Below are 15,448 nucleotides of genomic sequence, written 5' to 3' on the forward strand. Positions count from 1 at the left end.
TGATTCACACTACACCACTGTTTTTACAGTCATCAAGCACTATACATGTAAGGTAACAGTTAGCTCTTTTGTTTTATGGCATGTTTTGTGATTCTCCCATGCATGAGTGCAACAGTAAGTGTCCCCTTCATGTCAGAGGGTGTGAGATGGAGAACCAAATCCAGGCAAAAACAACCAATGCGACAAATGTCATGCTGACTGACTAAATACAAAAGTTTTTTTCTTTCTTTTTCACTTCTTACACTTTACAGACACCAACTACTAGTTAATTATAGTGATACCAAAGAAAGGCTAGAAAACAGCCTTTGACATGTCCGACCTGGCTTTATCATTGGCGAACTGGAACATTTCCTCCCGCCAGAAGACCGTCGGAGATATTTACGCAATGGCATCCCAAGCCCTGCTCATAGTGCTCATGGCATTCTCATCCGCACATCGTTACAGAGGCGTACATAGAGCAGAGGAGCACAAAAGAGTACGATTTTATCGAAATGGTGATCGTTTCTTCAATGGAATCGCTCGCAGTGTCTGCAGAACGATTTCGCGACGCTTGAAGCTCTCCTTGCAGATCTGACTAGAACTCTTACGGATAAATCGCATCTTCCACAGGGCGTGCGTCAGATCTTGTCAATAGATGGTGCACGTAAAATTACAGGTTTAGACCAATTAGAAGCGGGAGAGAGCTATGTCTGTGCCTCCATAGAAGTATTCAAAAGAATCAACTACACACAAAATTCAGATCCTGCCTGGAAATGCGGTTCTGTCAAACGAGGGAAAGATGGGAGAGGGAGCGCCACCCGATCAAGGACCGGGATTTTGCTGATGGCATGATGGAGGAGAATAGAGACTATATTAAGCCTAGATTGGTAACTGTTATCAAAAGTGGAGCTAAACCTCGTAAGGCTGTGCGCATTCTACTCAACAAGAAAACAGCGCACTCGTTTGACCAGGTGCTGACGGATATTACTGATGCAATTAAGTTAGACTCCGGTGCAGTCAGGAGGTTATATACATTAGATGGCAGACAGGTAAGAGAAGACTCATTTTTCACGCTTCACTAATTTTGAACTTCTTTACTTTATTTCTTAATTTGTAAGTGCAGATTCTCTATTTTGATTTAGCAAAATTTGTAAAAATTAACAAATTTACCAGAATTTTGAACAGAAATTTGGTGTATTTTTTTGGGTATGTTTTCTATAAAATTAGTATTTTCTGGAAACTTAACATTTCCTAAAAAATTAGCATTTCCCAGGCCTGCTAAACCCAGATAGTTTGACAACATTGAATGCAAATACACTATCATATGCATCGTGTCTGCACCATGATCACAAAGTTTCATACCATGGTTTTATGGCCGATGTATAGATATTATTGCTAGCAACAAAGAAACCGGTGTCAAGATGGAAAGGCAATGCAAACAAACCAGGCAAATAAAGCATGTTATCTATCTATTCACAAGCAGTACAAACTCAACTCAACATAGGTTTAAACAAGGTTCAGATTTCATGACACATACCTATCTTAATTAAAACACCACATTTACCTGGTACCATCTTCATATTGTTTAATATTTACCTATAAACTGCGGGCTGAGAGTATTTAGCAAACCTAGTCCTGGCTCTGGGTGAGAGTTTACATTTCTTGTGGATTCAGGCATCTCATTTAATCATATCAACAGAAAATGGCTAAATTATGACTTGTACAATTTATTTTGGAAGCAACTTCAGAAGAGTGGTAACAGCCCCTATCTATAATCCTAAGCCTATAGCCATAATATCTTAACCCTCACCTAATACCCCTAACCTAACCCTGTTCTAAACCCTCACCCTAATCCTAATATCTTGGGCTGGGGGCAGAATAAATCTTGCAAAGTTGGTACGGTATGAGATGTAGATTCTCCTTCACCTGATAACCCCCCCTTTGAAAGATCACAGTCAAATCAGGTAATGTGTATAGGCTATAGCCTCATCCACCACTTTTCTCAAAAAAGATTGAGATTTATACCAGTGGAAACCTCTACCTACATAATGTTTGGGTGGGCAAAAAATGCCTTGCAGATTCATTAGAGTGGCAAAAATATCAGAATCAACTCAAATTTTGGGAATGAATTTTTTTCATGGCTACTCAAACATACTATAAAAAGAGGATGCTAGAATCACAAAACACTCCTTTCACTAGCATAATAAAAAGAAGCTTTTTGCAGAGTTTCTCAGGAAACGTTCAGTACACAAATGTATGTCATAATTCTCAATAAAAAATTGTATTCTGTTGTACATCAGGAAAACTTATTTTCAGATTTTCAAAATTAGGGTTGTTTGGGCAAGGTTAAGCAAACATGTTTTGTATTTAAATGAAGAGATTTCATACTTCTAGTCCAATAAAATAGTACTCACTGTGGACGTTTCGAAGTCTTGCAGACTTCTTTTTCAACACTGATGTTGTTGTGATGATCTTCTGTTTACCGCTGATGATACAGGTTGCTTAGCAACGCTGTTGCCAGTTGGTTTTCCAAAAAGGTCGTCAAATGCGTAAGAAAGATTGTATTGCCCCTCGTCCCTGTTCATGATGTTGTCTTGCTTCCTGAAACGTCCACAGTGAGTACTGTTTTATTGGACTAGAAGTATGAAATCTCTTCATTTATTTATCAACAACAGTCCTGAGGAAAATGTTCAGTAATGTTTTGTATTGTTGTCATAATTAGGCAAAGTAAAATATATAAATTGTCCCTGCCCTCACCGATTTTTGGAGATTTTCAAATATTTTTGTAATTTTTCCAATTTGCTTCCTTGGGGTCTTTTTATCTTTTCAGTTTCCGTAAGTCTTTTGTTCAGATACGAAAACGCAAGGGATTCAGTAAGTTACTGTAATCTGATTTCATTGTTAACTCTGAAGTACCAATCAGCTTATTTCAATAGAGGTGATTGCTTATGTCAATAAAATCGGGAGAGAAAAAATTATGTTAACACCAGTGTTTTAATGGCCTAGCGCCTCTTGGTAAATTGATCTACATTGATTTGACAAAATGCATGCCAATCCGAATGACAAAGTCCACTTTTTTCTGTAAAAACGTTGCAAATAAGCCCTAAAATCACAAAAGGCCCGCTTATGAGCATATCGCACCCCAATGCACTTGTGCAGGGCCACCGTGTCGCCCTTCCCTCGTATCAATGTCTATCTCCCTATTTTGCTTCCTCCTGCCCCCCCCACCCCCCCGATGTTCAGTCTCCCCACTTCCTTCGTCCCCCGGTCCCTACTCTCTCCTCTCGAGTTCTTCTCTTTCTAGTATTTCCGCCTCTCCCTCTCCTCTCTTTCTTCCTCACCCCTCCCACTCTCGCTTGTTCAGTCTCAACTTAAGTATCTCCTCCCTCCCTCCCTCCCCTCATGAAATTTATCAGTATGATCCATGACTGAAAATAAGCTCTGCAAAAATAAACATTTAAAATAAACCCGAGTCTTGCATATAGGCCCAACCAATTATCAGATTAGCTTGCCATGAATAGAATGCATTATCTTTGCTCCAATGCAAATTCTTTTGTATTGCATTTCAATATAAAACATGATTACCAAATCACCACTTGTACGCGCCTCATTGGGATATTTTAGACGCGCGTTTCATCGCCAATGTGAAAGACTTTTGCTTATAACTTGGCAACATGGTTAGTATATATTTCAATTCAAGACTTTTTTTACGAGGCACTTACGCCTAGGCGTAAGTACATATACACCAAACACAAGTCACTTGAAGCCGTACAATTTACCGCGAATTTAGGACCGTAAAATTTAGACTCTTCTTTTGTCTAGATTGGCACCCAACCGCACATCTCAAGGTTTTATGTAAAAAATCAATATAACTTACCAAAACGAAAACTGAAATTCACGAGCTTCAAATTTTCAGTAACTAACAAAAGGCTAGAATAAAAGATTGGTCATACCTGGGAGACTACCACTTCAGAATAACAATGACTTACAAAAACTATTACGGATACGGAAACAGAAACTGAAAAGATAAAACGACGGTTACTTTATTTCTAAAATTGTTGTGATGAAAAGACATGTTTTTAAAGAAGTTCTTGGTTATCATTTATAAACACATTGCAAACACTTTTTTCAAGCTAGGGGTAGGGCTTTGGGGAAATAACAAAAATATCAGGGGGCGTCCCAAATTTTATGATGTGTTGACAAACACTTTGCAATTACAATTTTACACAGAAATGAATGGTAAAATAACACAATAACAAATGATAAGGACCTCCCTCACTGATTTTTGAAAAGGTCTGGCCAGACGATATATACATGTTATTTTAGTTACTTCAATTTTTTAATTTTTTTAAATAAAAATAGTAAAATTCAATTTTTTTTCAGATTTGGAGTATCTCTGGACCTAGCTAGAGCTAAATACTAAGATCTTCCATGGTTGAAAATTAAAAAAGCCCCCCAAAAACATTTTGTGTCTTCAATATGCAAAGTTGAAACTTGTGTTCATGTCATAGGCTATTATTTTTAGTGACTTCAAAATACATTGGATTTGAAATCATTAAAAGACTATGACATGAACACTAATTATAACTTGAACTGCATATTAAAGAAACAAAATGTTGGTTTTTTAAGTCACCATGAATGATTGTAGCATTTAGCTCTAGCTAGGTCCAGGAATGCGCCAAATCCGAAAAAAAATAAATAAATAAAAAAAAAAAATCCGCCCGCCCGCACATCCTCTTTCAAAGCTGTGGAGGACAAACAAACAATTATTTTTTTTGGGCCTTATTGAACATTTATACCCAAAATAATACAGGAGGAATGTTTCATTTCAAATGTTGTGCATCCTTTTGAGATTCTTGCTGCTAGTATACTGCAGCTTTGTGAGATCATGAACTTTAGACTATTTCTTAAGTTTAAAAATGTCAGGTTTCCTTTCCTGATTCACATACGGCTACGCCCACATTGAATGTATGTTTTTGATATCCTGTTAACATAGCAATAAGGGAACAACCCAAAAGTTTGATGAAGCCCTATAAACAAAAGTCCTTTCGTTAGGGAGGGAGGGGTCGAATTTAAAACATCGGTCAAAGTTGATCTTTTTTTAAGGATTTAATATATCATTTTCAAATTTTAGTATTTTCCGAAGAAGTACGATATTGACATGTTACAATGTACAATTGTACATTTCAAATCAATATAGAGTGCAGTACTCGCAACCTGCAACTTCATGTAAGTTCATTTTTAAAGCACACTTTGATTCTTTTTTATTTGAAAATCCTGCAAGTCCTAATTATTTTTGTGCAAAAAAAGGTATGAAGAAAAATATTTTAAAATAAAATACAATATTTATTTCTTCCATAAACATGATCAATATCCTAGCATTGTTGCACCCCTTCCACAACCCCATAGCGACGGCCCCTGTATCCAATGAATGCGGGTTGGAATTTTCGATATTGTCACTTACGTTAGAGGGAGGGGAATGGGGTTAGCCTTCTAACGAAAGGACTTTCATTTATAGGACTTCATCGATCTTTTGGGTTGTTCCCTAAAATGATTAGTCTACATGTACATACAAATATGTACGTATGCATACCGTTAGTGTTGATTTTCAATAGCTTAATTTTGCCATCCAAGAATATGACAAATGGAAATACATATTCATGAAATTGTAATCTTTAGGAGAAGGCTTATTGGTTGATTCTTGGAAGCATTTTGTAGTTCTTTTAGGGGCTGTGCAATAATTATGAGCTCCGGGGTAAAATTTTCGAATGGCCTCTTTCCCCCCTCTCGGCCTGCCTAAAATCACTTGCCCTCCCTCTCGGCCTGCCAAAACATCTTTGCCCCCCCTACACATGCCAAATTGTTAGGATCCCAATTTGCAAACCTTAAATGGTATAGATATATGTTGCAAGTACAGCGAGCAGGAAAATTTGCACATTAAAGTGTTTCTGTACTGTTTTCCTAAGCCTCTTTAGAGCGTTTTATTTAAAATGCGCCCCATGGTCTGGTCAAATCACTGAAAAGTCACCCAATTTTTCTTTTCTAACCATTGGGTTCTATCTGACACTAATATAATCTTAGGTTTCTATGATACAGGAAGCAACCAATAAACAGGGTAGTCACTGTCAAATAGTCACCCATTTTTCCCTAATCACTATGTAAATCTGCCAAAAGTTGCAGTGAAAGCTTCAAAGGTCACCCAGTTGGGCTAATAAAGCAAGATTTGGCAACAATGAATACAGTTTTAGTTGTAGTTGTTCCTCATGGCCCGGCCTAATGGGCCAACTACTGAGAAAATAGAATGGTCATTGATTATGCCAAGCCCCATGGGTGCTTCAATTTGTCAATAAAATCAAGTACAGTGTCTACCCTATGTTGCTGTCAGGTTTACAGTTATATCTTGTTTCTGTTTTATATTTGCACATCTTTTTAGAATACTGTCTCCTGTATGCTGAGTGATAGTATATGTACACATGCATGACTAATTTTGTAATTCCCTTAAAATAAGAAACAAATTCGCAAACTTTTGCTTCCTAAGTAAGGTTTTGCCCAAAAACTGTACACTTTTGTACTCAGTGTTCAAAATATTTCAAACAGTATAATTACATATATCTCTTTGTAACCCCTTTTAACACTTTCAGGATCTGTGACTAAATACATGACCAGCATTTGCCTGGTCACTTTACCCTAGTACATAGTGTAACCCTTACTCTTGAGGTGGTAGCAGTTATTCTGAAGTCTTGCCACTTGCCACACATAGACATTGATTTACATCACTTTCTGGAATTATTTCTCCCAATTTCAGAATTTAATCATCAAGAACCATATGTTCTTTTGTACTTTTTTGAGTATTTCTCGTAATGAAAATTGTGATTATTTTTCCTATTTGTAAGTTCTTGGGTAAGGTGAAAGTGTAGACAATGATGTTTTAGGTCTTTTTAAAATGCAGTGGATAACAATTTTGATTTTTGTCAATATTCAAGTTCAGGTTTATAATTTTAGGAAGTTCCAGATGAAACCATAGTCTTTGACATTTTCACTTGTGACAGCAGCATCCTGAAGTATGGTCTGTTTTGCTTACGTGGAGTCTTGAGGCCTACCATTATAACAAATGTATCATGGGCGTAAATTTAATGGAGGTTTAAATGAGAATAATATGAGCTTTCTGGTGATACAAAATCTCAGTTTTAAAAAGAATATAGGGGATGAGGCTGTTTATCGGGCTGTTAATTAAACGTCATCAGGAAACTTGTACAATTTGAAAATCAGAAATTATTATTTGTATTGAAAAAAGAAAGAAATGAAATGCAGTCATACTCTCTTGTGGTGATCAAGTTAAGTTATCAATTTTTGCTGTTAAAAGTGAATAATTATTTGTGCATTATGATATGTAGCAAGTTTGATTTTGTATTTGGAAAAGCTTGTTTTTATAAATATATAAAACAGCCAGATTTTGTTCACAAATTTAATCATCTCCCCACTTTTTGTTACAATAAATTTACTTTCACAAACTAAAAACCTAGTGAAATTCACACACAGAAAAAAATAATGCCTGTAATATTAAAATTTTCCTGCAATAACCCCAAGGTCTTAAGCAGTATGCAGACTTTTAATTAGATGTACAATATTGTATGTAACATATCTACGTTATTTAATCTATTGCCATTCTATTTCCAGTAATGTTTAAGTTCTAACAAATGTTTTTGACGTAAAATCGATAATATATTTCTACCAGATATTATACGTAACATATTATCGATTTTACGTCATCAAACATTAGTTAGAACTTAAACATTACTGGAAATAGAATGGCATTAGATTAAATAACATAGATATGTTACATACAATATTGTACGTCTAATACTCGGAGTCTGCATACTGCTTTAGAGTGCAAACAAAGGCTTAGCATGGATAGCTTGCCATGACTGAGGGTAAACGTGTGGAAATTGCTGTCAAACACAGTGAATAGAGACCCACATTGTTATTCTAATTGCATGCTTTAGGGTTTGGGTGCCCAAATTGATGCAGGGTTCCTGTAGAAATGACAATTTTAGTTACCATATATGGTAGTGATCAGGAAATCTGAGATGTTTTAGTTGGTATGGAAGGATGGAAGCCTGATGAATTATGCACCCATAGATATAAGCAGTATTTTTGATAATAAGCATGATCCCACCTCGGGCAAAGAAGAAGAAAAAACGCTTCAGATGCATATGAAGTTGTGTGATTATTATTTACAACTTAGTGATTTTGTTTGTTTGTGATTTGTAAATAATATTATAGATTTTGTTTGATATCTGTATAGAATGTTTTTTAATTATACTGTAACACAGATGAATAAATTTGGTATTATGGTATACTTGGGATTTTTAAACACAATTTGACAATATATAATTTCATGACTGTCATGGAAATTGAGTAAATACATAGACTGAAGAAATTGCATTTGACAATATATAATTTCATGACTGTCATGGAAATTGAGTAAATACATAGACTGAAGAAATTGCATTTTAAAAATGCAGTCATGTTTTATTTAGAAATTAATATGTAGTATAAATCGTAATGCACCCTTTCTAAGTTACACAAAACTCTCATTCAATTCTATTATCATTATTTGGGTCACAAGTTATAAATTTCGTCTTCATAAAATTAGTTTTGCTAAAAAGAATACGCTTGCAATGGTTAAACAGAATATGAATTATTATAAGTCTAATTTAATTTGTTTTACATTTGTTTTTGAGTTTTGTAAAATTGGTTTGTTTTTTTGCCTAGATATATTTATAAAGAGTCTTAAATTCTGTGAGCATCTATAATTGGGGTAATCTATTTGAAGTCCACACTCCCCCTGTGGAAGATTTAGGAAATTTCTTCCACATGGGGAGGGGAGTATGAATTTCAAATGGAATTAGCACATTAACCAACTCTATTTGCAACACACCCTCTGAGGAAGATTCAAGTTCAATCTTTCACAGAGGGTATACAATTCAAGTTCTAATGATATGGCTAATCATTCATTATTCATTGCATTCAACATCCTGATTTGATATTTGTTAACGTTGTTTTGCATTATTCAATTCAATAAATTTAATTTCATAAAAATTTAACCATTCTACATTAGTTCATGTAATATTCATTTGAAATGTATGACACATAGGTTAAAATGAACGCATATTACTTGTTGGGAGAGAAATTAGACAAAATAATGCATGCGCGCGGATGTTGATGCGTCTAATGCACGAGCCCCGAGCCTCGAGCAACAAGTAATATGCGTTCATCTATTTCATACTCGAGAAGAAAAACAAACACATGATTTTTCTATTTTTATAACAAATTATCACTAAAAATGTTGGAAAATAGCAACAAATGTAAATACATCAACCTGCCCGAAAAATGATTCAATCCTACGCGACGCGAACACATGCGAAACACTGCGCATAGTACGCGGATTGCACGATACACACAATCAATGCATGTTTTGGATTTTTCTAACGCTTGCTCTGATTGGTACTTGCTATCAAAGAGTGTATGAATGTTCTATACTCGCATATGATAATGTAGAACTATTTTTGGCCTGGATTTCGGACTATCATTTTAGATGTCATAACCTGTTGAATAGAATATGTTTTACCATTTTCAATGCTATTAACAAGCAATTAAGACCCTGGCAAATAAAGGCATAGCAATCTAAAAACAGTTCATAATATCATAGGTCCGTATGCACAAAAGAGTTAGACAGGGTCTAAAGTTAGACCTGGTCTAATTAGAATTAAGTTCCATCAGGAATGGTCCTTTACTCTTATTTCCTTCCTAGAGTATAGCTAGCACATTCTATTTTAAAAGTGCATTTCGTGATCCACAGCATCATCCCCCCACTTTTCTCAAAAAAAGTTGAGATTTTTATATCACTGGAAACCTCTGGTTACATAATATTTATGTCCAAAAAATATCTTGCAGATTAATTCGTTTAGCAAAGATATCGTGACATTTGAATTTCGTTCTGGTGCACCAGAACGAAATTACCACACATTGTCTATGGAGCAGTCTAATGCACATAATCATGCGTAACTCGCAAACGCAAAATCGGAATCAACTGAAATTTTGGGAATAAGCTTTTTTCGTGGATATCTATACTGAAAAATGTCATAAAAAGAGGATGCTAGGATCACGAAATACTCCTTTAATGCAACGTTCAAAAATAATACAAAATAACTTAAGCAAATGTAAAGGAAAATGTCCTTTCTCCTGGTACTAAATTCCACTTAGACCAGGTCTAACTTTAGACCCTGTCTAACTCTTTTGTGCATACGGACCTTAGAGTTTACAACAGGGTTCAGTAAAATTGGGTCAAGTTTGTGAGTGGGAGCATGGTCCTTGCAATAAAAAATGGGGCCAATTTTCTGAAGCACTCATCATTGCCCAAACCAAACTGCAAGTTTGGGACATTCCCATCCAGAGAATGTCCATTTAGAGAACTGCTTTAATTCCAGATTCAGTCAAAGCCACACCACCCTTCTCAATTCTGTTAAATTTGAGTCAACTCAAAAGCCTGGTCATAACACAAATTACCTAATAACTTGATGACAGGGCAAATGCCCAATATTTACAATATAAATATGACACAACAGGTTCTGTCACCAGGGTTCATCAAAGAGCAACGGTGCATGACTGGCTGCATGTATATCTTGCATCAAACTGGTTTCCCATGAGACATGGCTTTCTGTTTTCAAAATTGATATTATTTTAAAATGTTATGAAATGCTAATGAGTGGTGCAACATTATGTGTATCCTTTAGAGAAGACATTGTTGGATCTTGACATTTTGATCGATATCAATTTGGATACATTTTCGCTATCGCATAAAACCCAAAACATGGCTTCTTCCTCTACATCACTGAGCATGTTATGGTTGTAAGATTGGATAAATACAGCAAGATCTGTGAGACAGGAAAATCGATGTGAATTATTGATTTTGTGGTTATTTTGCAGCTCTCTGCTATTTTGATTTTATGAAAAGGTCACTGAACTTAAAGTTTCATATAATTTTCAATTTGTAGGCTAAATATTAAACATTACCAGATTTTGATGGGTTTCAGTTCAGAATCAAATCTCTCATGACCTATTTATGAAACATGTTATATTTTGAAGACAGTGGATTTAAGCAGGGATATGAGATTTAAGCAGTTCCAATTTATCAAAATCTTTAAGCCATATACAGATGCATTACCGGTACCTACATGTATGACCACAACATGCTCATCTAAATACACAGTTCTTAAACCCCAATATATTTATGCACTCATAGAATGACCTTTGCATATTTTGGGTACAAAACCTCATCCTCCACCACATGAGGTTAAACTTAGAGCTGTTACATTGAAAGGAGGTTATTGAACTTGTCATTGACAGTGAGAGTATCATGTGACTCATAAGGCATCCTCATCTTCCTTGGTGACTATTTGGCTCAGGCATTGTGTCATCTTCATCATACTAGCTATATTATTTATGTACAGGCAAGTGGTTTTCATTAGGTTGTGAAGTCAGGCATCTTGCAAGGTTTATTGGAAGCGTCTGACCAGTGGTGTCCGTTTACACTGCACATTGTTTATTTATTATAGCCTATATAGTGGGAGTCCAGTCAATTGGAAAACAGATTTTAACAGTTTGTAAGTCAACCAAGCAAACAGGAGTGTATTGACTTGGGATATTTTCTCCTGCATATAGATTTCATTGTTATGAATTTGACTCATACATATTACTGGTGACATTACAATGAATTGGGAAAAACATTAATATTATCTAAAAAATATATTTTTCCTCAAAAATATTTAAATTTCAAATTTGCTATCTACTGAAGATAGCTGAGGTACTAAACTATTTGTGCATGGATTTTGACATGGACTTTGACATCTATATAGGACATCTAGGTGTAGATTTCTTTGGTGGATATCATTTTACTATTTTTTAGTAAATAGCATTTTGTTACCTCCAGTAGTCCCTAGATGCATTTTGCTATCTCCAGTAGATAGCAAAATTCTATAAGTATCTTCAGTGGATATCACTTTGTTGAATAGCATTTTGTTAGTCTACAGCAGACAGCAGTTTTCTATAACACACAATTCAGGTGGAGGTTTAGGTTTCAGTATTACCTATACACATCTCTCTGATAGCCATAGCATTTAACTTTAAAAGTTTTGAGATATTTTCTCAAAATATCAAGAGCTAATTCAAGAACCACTGAACCAATACTTTGTACTAATTTTTATTCAATTTTCATGCGGTTTCCAAATATGGTCTTGAAAACATACTATTCTGAAATTTAAAAAAAAAACTGGAACTTCTCATCTACATGTACTGTCAACACCCGTGAGGAGAGGGTTAAGGTAGGTAAACAACCAGGCAAATCATTGGCCAAAAATAGTATCAACAATGACACATGGTATATTTGTCATTAATTATGAATCATGTAATTAATTAATTAATATGGGTCATCAGACAAGGGTGATAAGTTGTTATGCATAATAGGCCTACACTTGTGAGTCAGCATAGTGACTCATACATATACATAATCTATCAAATCCTATTTGTTCAATCTAGAGCATTCAACATAAAATAGCACATTGAATTTTTAGTAATCCCATACCAGTAAGAGGAGTATGTTGTGGATCGATATGATATAGAGTCACAATGCATTACTTTGAATTGCTAAAGATACAATTTCAAACTTTTTTTTCATTGTCTTTCTGAATCTACAGTAGATATCACAAATCTACAGCACATTCTGATTTATTTAGTAGAAAGCAGCTTGCCATCTTCATTAGCAAGCATTTTGCTCTCTTCAGGGGAAGCCATTTTGCTATCTTCAGTAGACAGCATTTGCTATCTCCAGTAGATAACATTTTGTTGTATTCAATAGAGAGCATTTTGTTATCTTCAGTAGACAACACTGACTGTTTTATCTTTAGTAGACAGTATTTTGTCTTTCTTTATTGGATACAATTAAAGTATGATTTGTCTTGCAGTGCAACACTTGTCAAATACTTGTTAATGCAGATATATGATTTATAGGTAATTCAAGAATAAATTAAACATTTAATATTTGATGTGTGAGTTCAAGTGACTTTGTCTTGAATAAAATATGCTTTGATCTGAAAATGGGACTGTCCATGAAATGTTAATGCTTACATGTGGGTTTCTAGTTTTAAAGCTTAAAAATATTATATCTGATAATATTAACTATTTAAGAAAAGGTCAATATTGAATTTTGATTAGTTGTATTCTTTTTTGTTTCTTTCAATTGTTACAAGCATGCAATATTAGACATATTTCTATTTGCTTTGTAATTTATTGGAAATTCTGTGAGGGAAATGACAGATGTTATCATAAAGCTAAAATCACAGGATGTTAATACTACCAACAGCATGTAGTTTCAGTTACATAGTTTCAGTTACATAGTTTCAGTTTATAAATGGAAGATATCAAAAATTATTAAAAGTAAAATTTATTGGAGACGACTTACCGTAATTGTTATCCACTGAAAATAGCTGGAATTCTATCTACTACATATAGCTAAAATGCTATCTAATGAAGATAGCTGAAATGATATCTACTGCAGATAGCTAAATTACTATCTACTGAAGATAAATGGAAATACCACATATAGGTAAAATGCTATCTACTGAAGATTGCTGGAAATTATGGCACTGAATATAGCTGGAGTGCTATCTACTGGAGATAGCTAAATTGTTATCTACTGAAGAAAGCTGGAATTCTACCTACTGGAGATAGCTAAATTGCTATCTGCTGAGGATAGCTAGAAATGTGGCACTGAATATAGCTGTAATCAGGCCTCGAAATAAGAACAAAAATCCAAGGGTCCTCCGGACCCTTGCCTTTGAAATTTCAAGGGTCCTCACCAATTTTCAAGGGTCCGACCCGGACCCTTGCCTTTAATTTCAAGAATGAGAATTAGCTACGGCGATCCGGGTTGAAAACTAAAATGAAAGTCTACTCAGGGAGCTGTACGTATTATGTGAATCGGAATTTTCAGTGGAACAACAAAACTAGGATTTTGTGCTCTCTGCTTGGTTTAATTTTTACGGGTCACGCGGACCCGTACCGTCGGAAATTTGTGGGGCCGCGCTACTTTCACGGGTATTTGACGCAAGGACGCGCCTTATTTCGAGCGCTGGCTGTAATGCTATCTAGTGAAGATGCAGAACAACTTCTGAGTCTTTGATTTCCAGGACATGGATGAACCCCGGGGATGAACTGTTATATTTCTAAATTGTTTTTCATTAAGCTTATTTGCCGATTAAAAGCATACAGTATGAAATAGCACTTTTACCAATAGAAAGAAATCTAGTACCGTACCAATTTAGCAACACAACTTAGTCACTGACTTGACAGTTGCCTAGAGATGCAAATGTCTCATTTGGAGATTGCTTAGTTAATTTGTACATCACATTACAGCATCAGTGTCATTGACCTCCATTCAGACCAAGCCTGTGTACATTGTCGTATAGTACAAGATGAATGGGGGAATTAAAAATTGACAAGATCCTTATCATGATTGAAATCTGGGTACATCAATTCACTAAGGGGATATCGTATGCATATCAGGTGGTTTAAGTGATTTTTAAAGCTTGCTAATAATTCTTGAAGTAATTGGTTTAAGGCTCAATACTAAGTGCTACTTAAGTATTATAACACTCTGATATAAATTAAGTGTACTATTAGGTTCAATAGTTTAATGTTGCATCACAAATTAGTACTTTTGATTCCAGAAAAATACAGCACTATCTTTGTTATTAAAATTTTAACCTGTTTTACCAATTAAAAAACACTAATCCTAAGTAGTTATACTTGGCACAAAATTTCATACAATCACAGTCCCAAATTCAAGACACAAGCAAATGTGTTTACAGCTTTCCAACATATTATGTAGAAATTGTGAGATTTTAAGAAGCTCCCGGTACCCCATATTATGATAATCACCTTGATCCCAGTACAGCTGCTTTAACATACAATATGCAGGCTGTTGGGATGTACCTAAAGCGATAGTCTTAATTGTCACCATACATATCTAGAACCCACCGCATATGCAATAACATATTCTGACACCTTCCTATAAGCCATAAAAATCTGCTCTCTTTTCCCTTTGAATGGAAACTCTACCTGCTTGTAGGCATCACCATGCACTATGAGGTATCACACATTACATGCACCAGATAATGTCAGTAGCAAGCCAGGGAGCTTGTTGGCAGTTATTGGCATGTCGGATGTTAATGGATTGGTGGCAGTGTCAATTGCATTGATCTCATGAATGATTGAAGAAATGCAAACTTCAGAAATTGGAACGAAAATACAGAGATCAAATCTAATACGGCATTACTTTCAATGATGGTTGGAATTGCTGATAAGCTTCTCAGAATTGGTTTTTATGATTCTGATAATTTGGGAATTTGAT

At 35.1% G+C, this 15,448-nt stretch overlaps 1 protein-coding gene across 1 annotated transcript in view; it reads left to right on the forward strand.

The window, feature by feature from the left end:
• The first annotated feature begins 263 nt into the window (after window positions 1-263).
• The window catches only part of LOC140160862 (serine/threonine-protein kinase DCLK1-like), a 99,047-nt gene continuing 83,862 nt past the window's right edge, over window positions 264-15,448 (forward strand). The window contains 5 exon segments of the mRNA XM_072184185.1: window positions 264-332; window positions 335-468; window positions 470-527; window positions 530-814; window positions 817-1,028. Coding sequence (XP_072040286.1) covers window positions 311-332; window positions 335-468; window positions 470-527; window positions 530-814; window positions 817-1,028 — 711 coding nt within the window. The 5' untranslated portion in view covers window positions 264-310.

Source organism: Amphiura filiformis, chromosome 9 (genome assembly GCF_039555335.1).
Source record: "Amphiura filiformis chromosome 9, Afil_fr2py, whole genome shotgun sequence".
NCBI lineage: Eukaryota > Metazoa > Echinodermata > Ophiuroidea > Amphilepidida > Amphiuridae > Amphiura > Amphiura filiformis.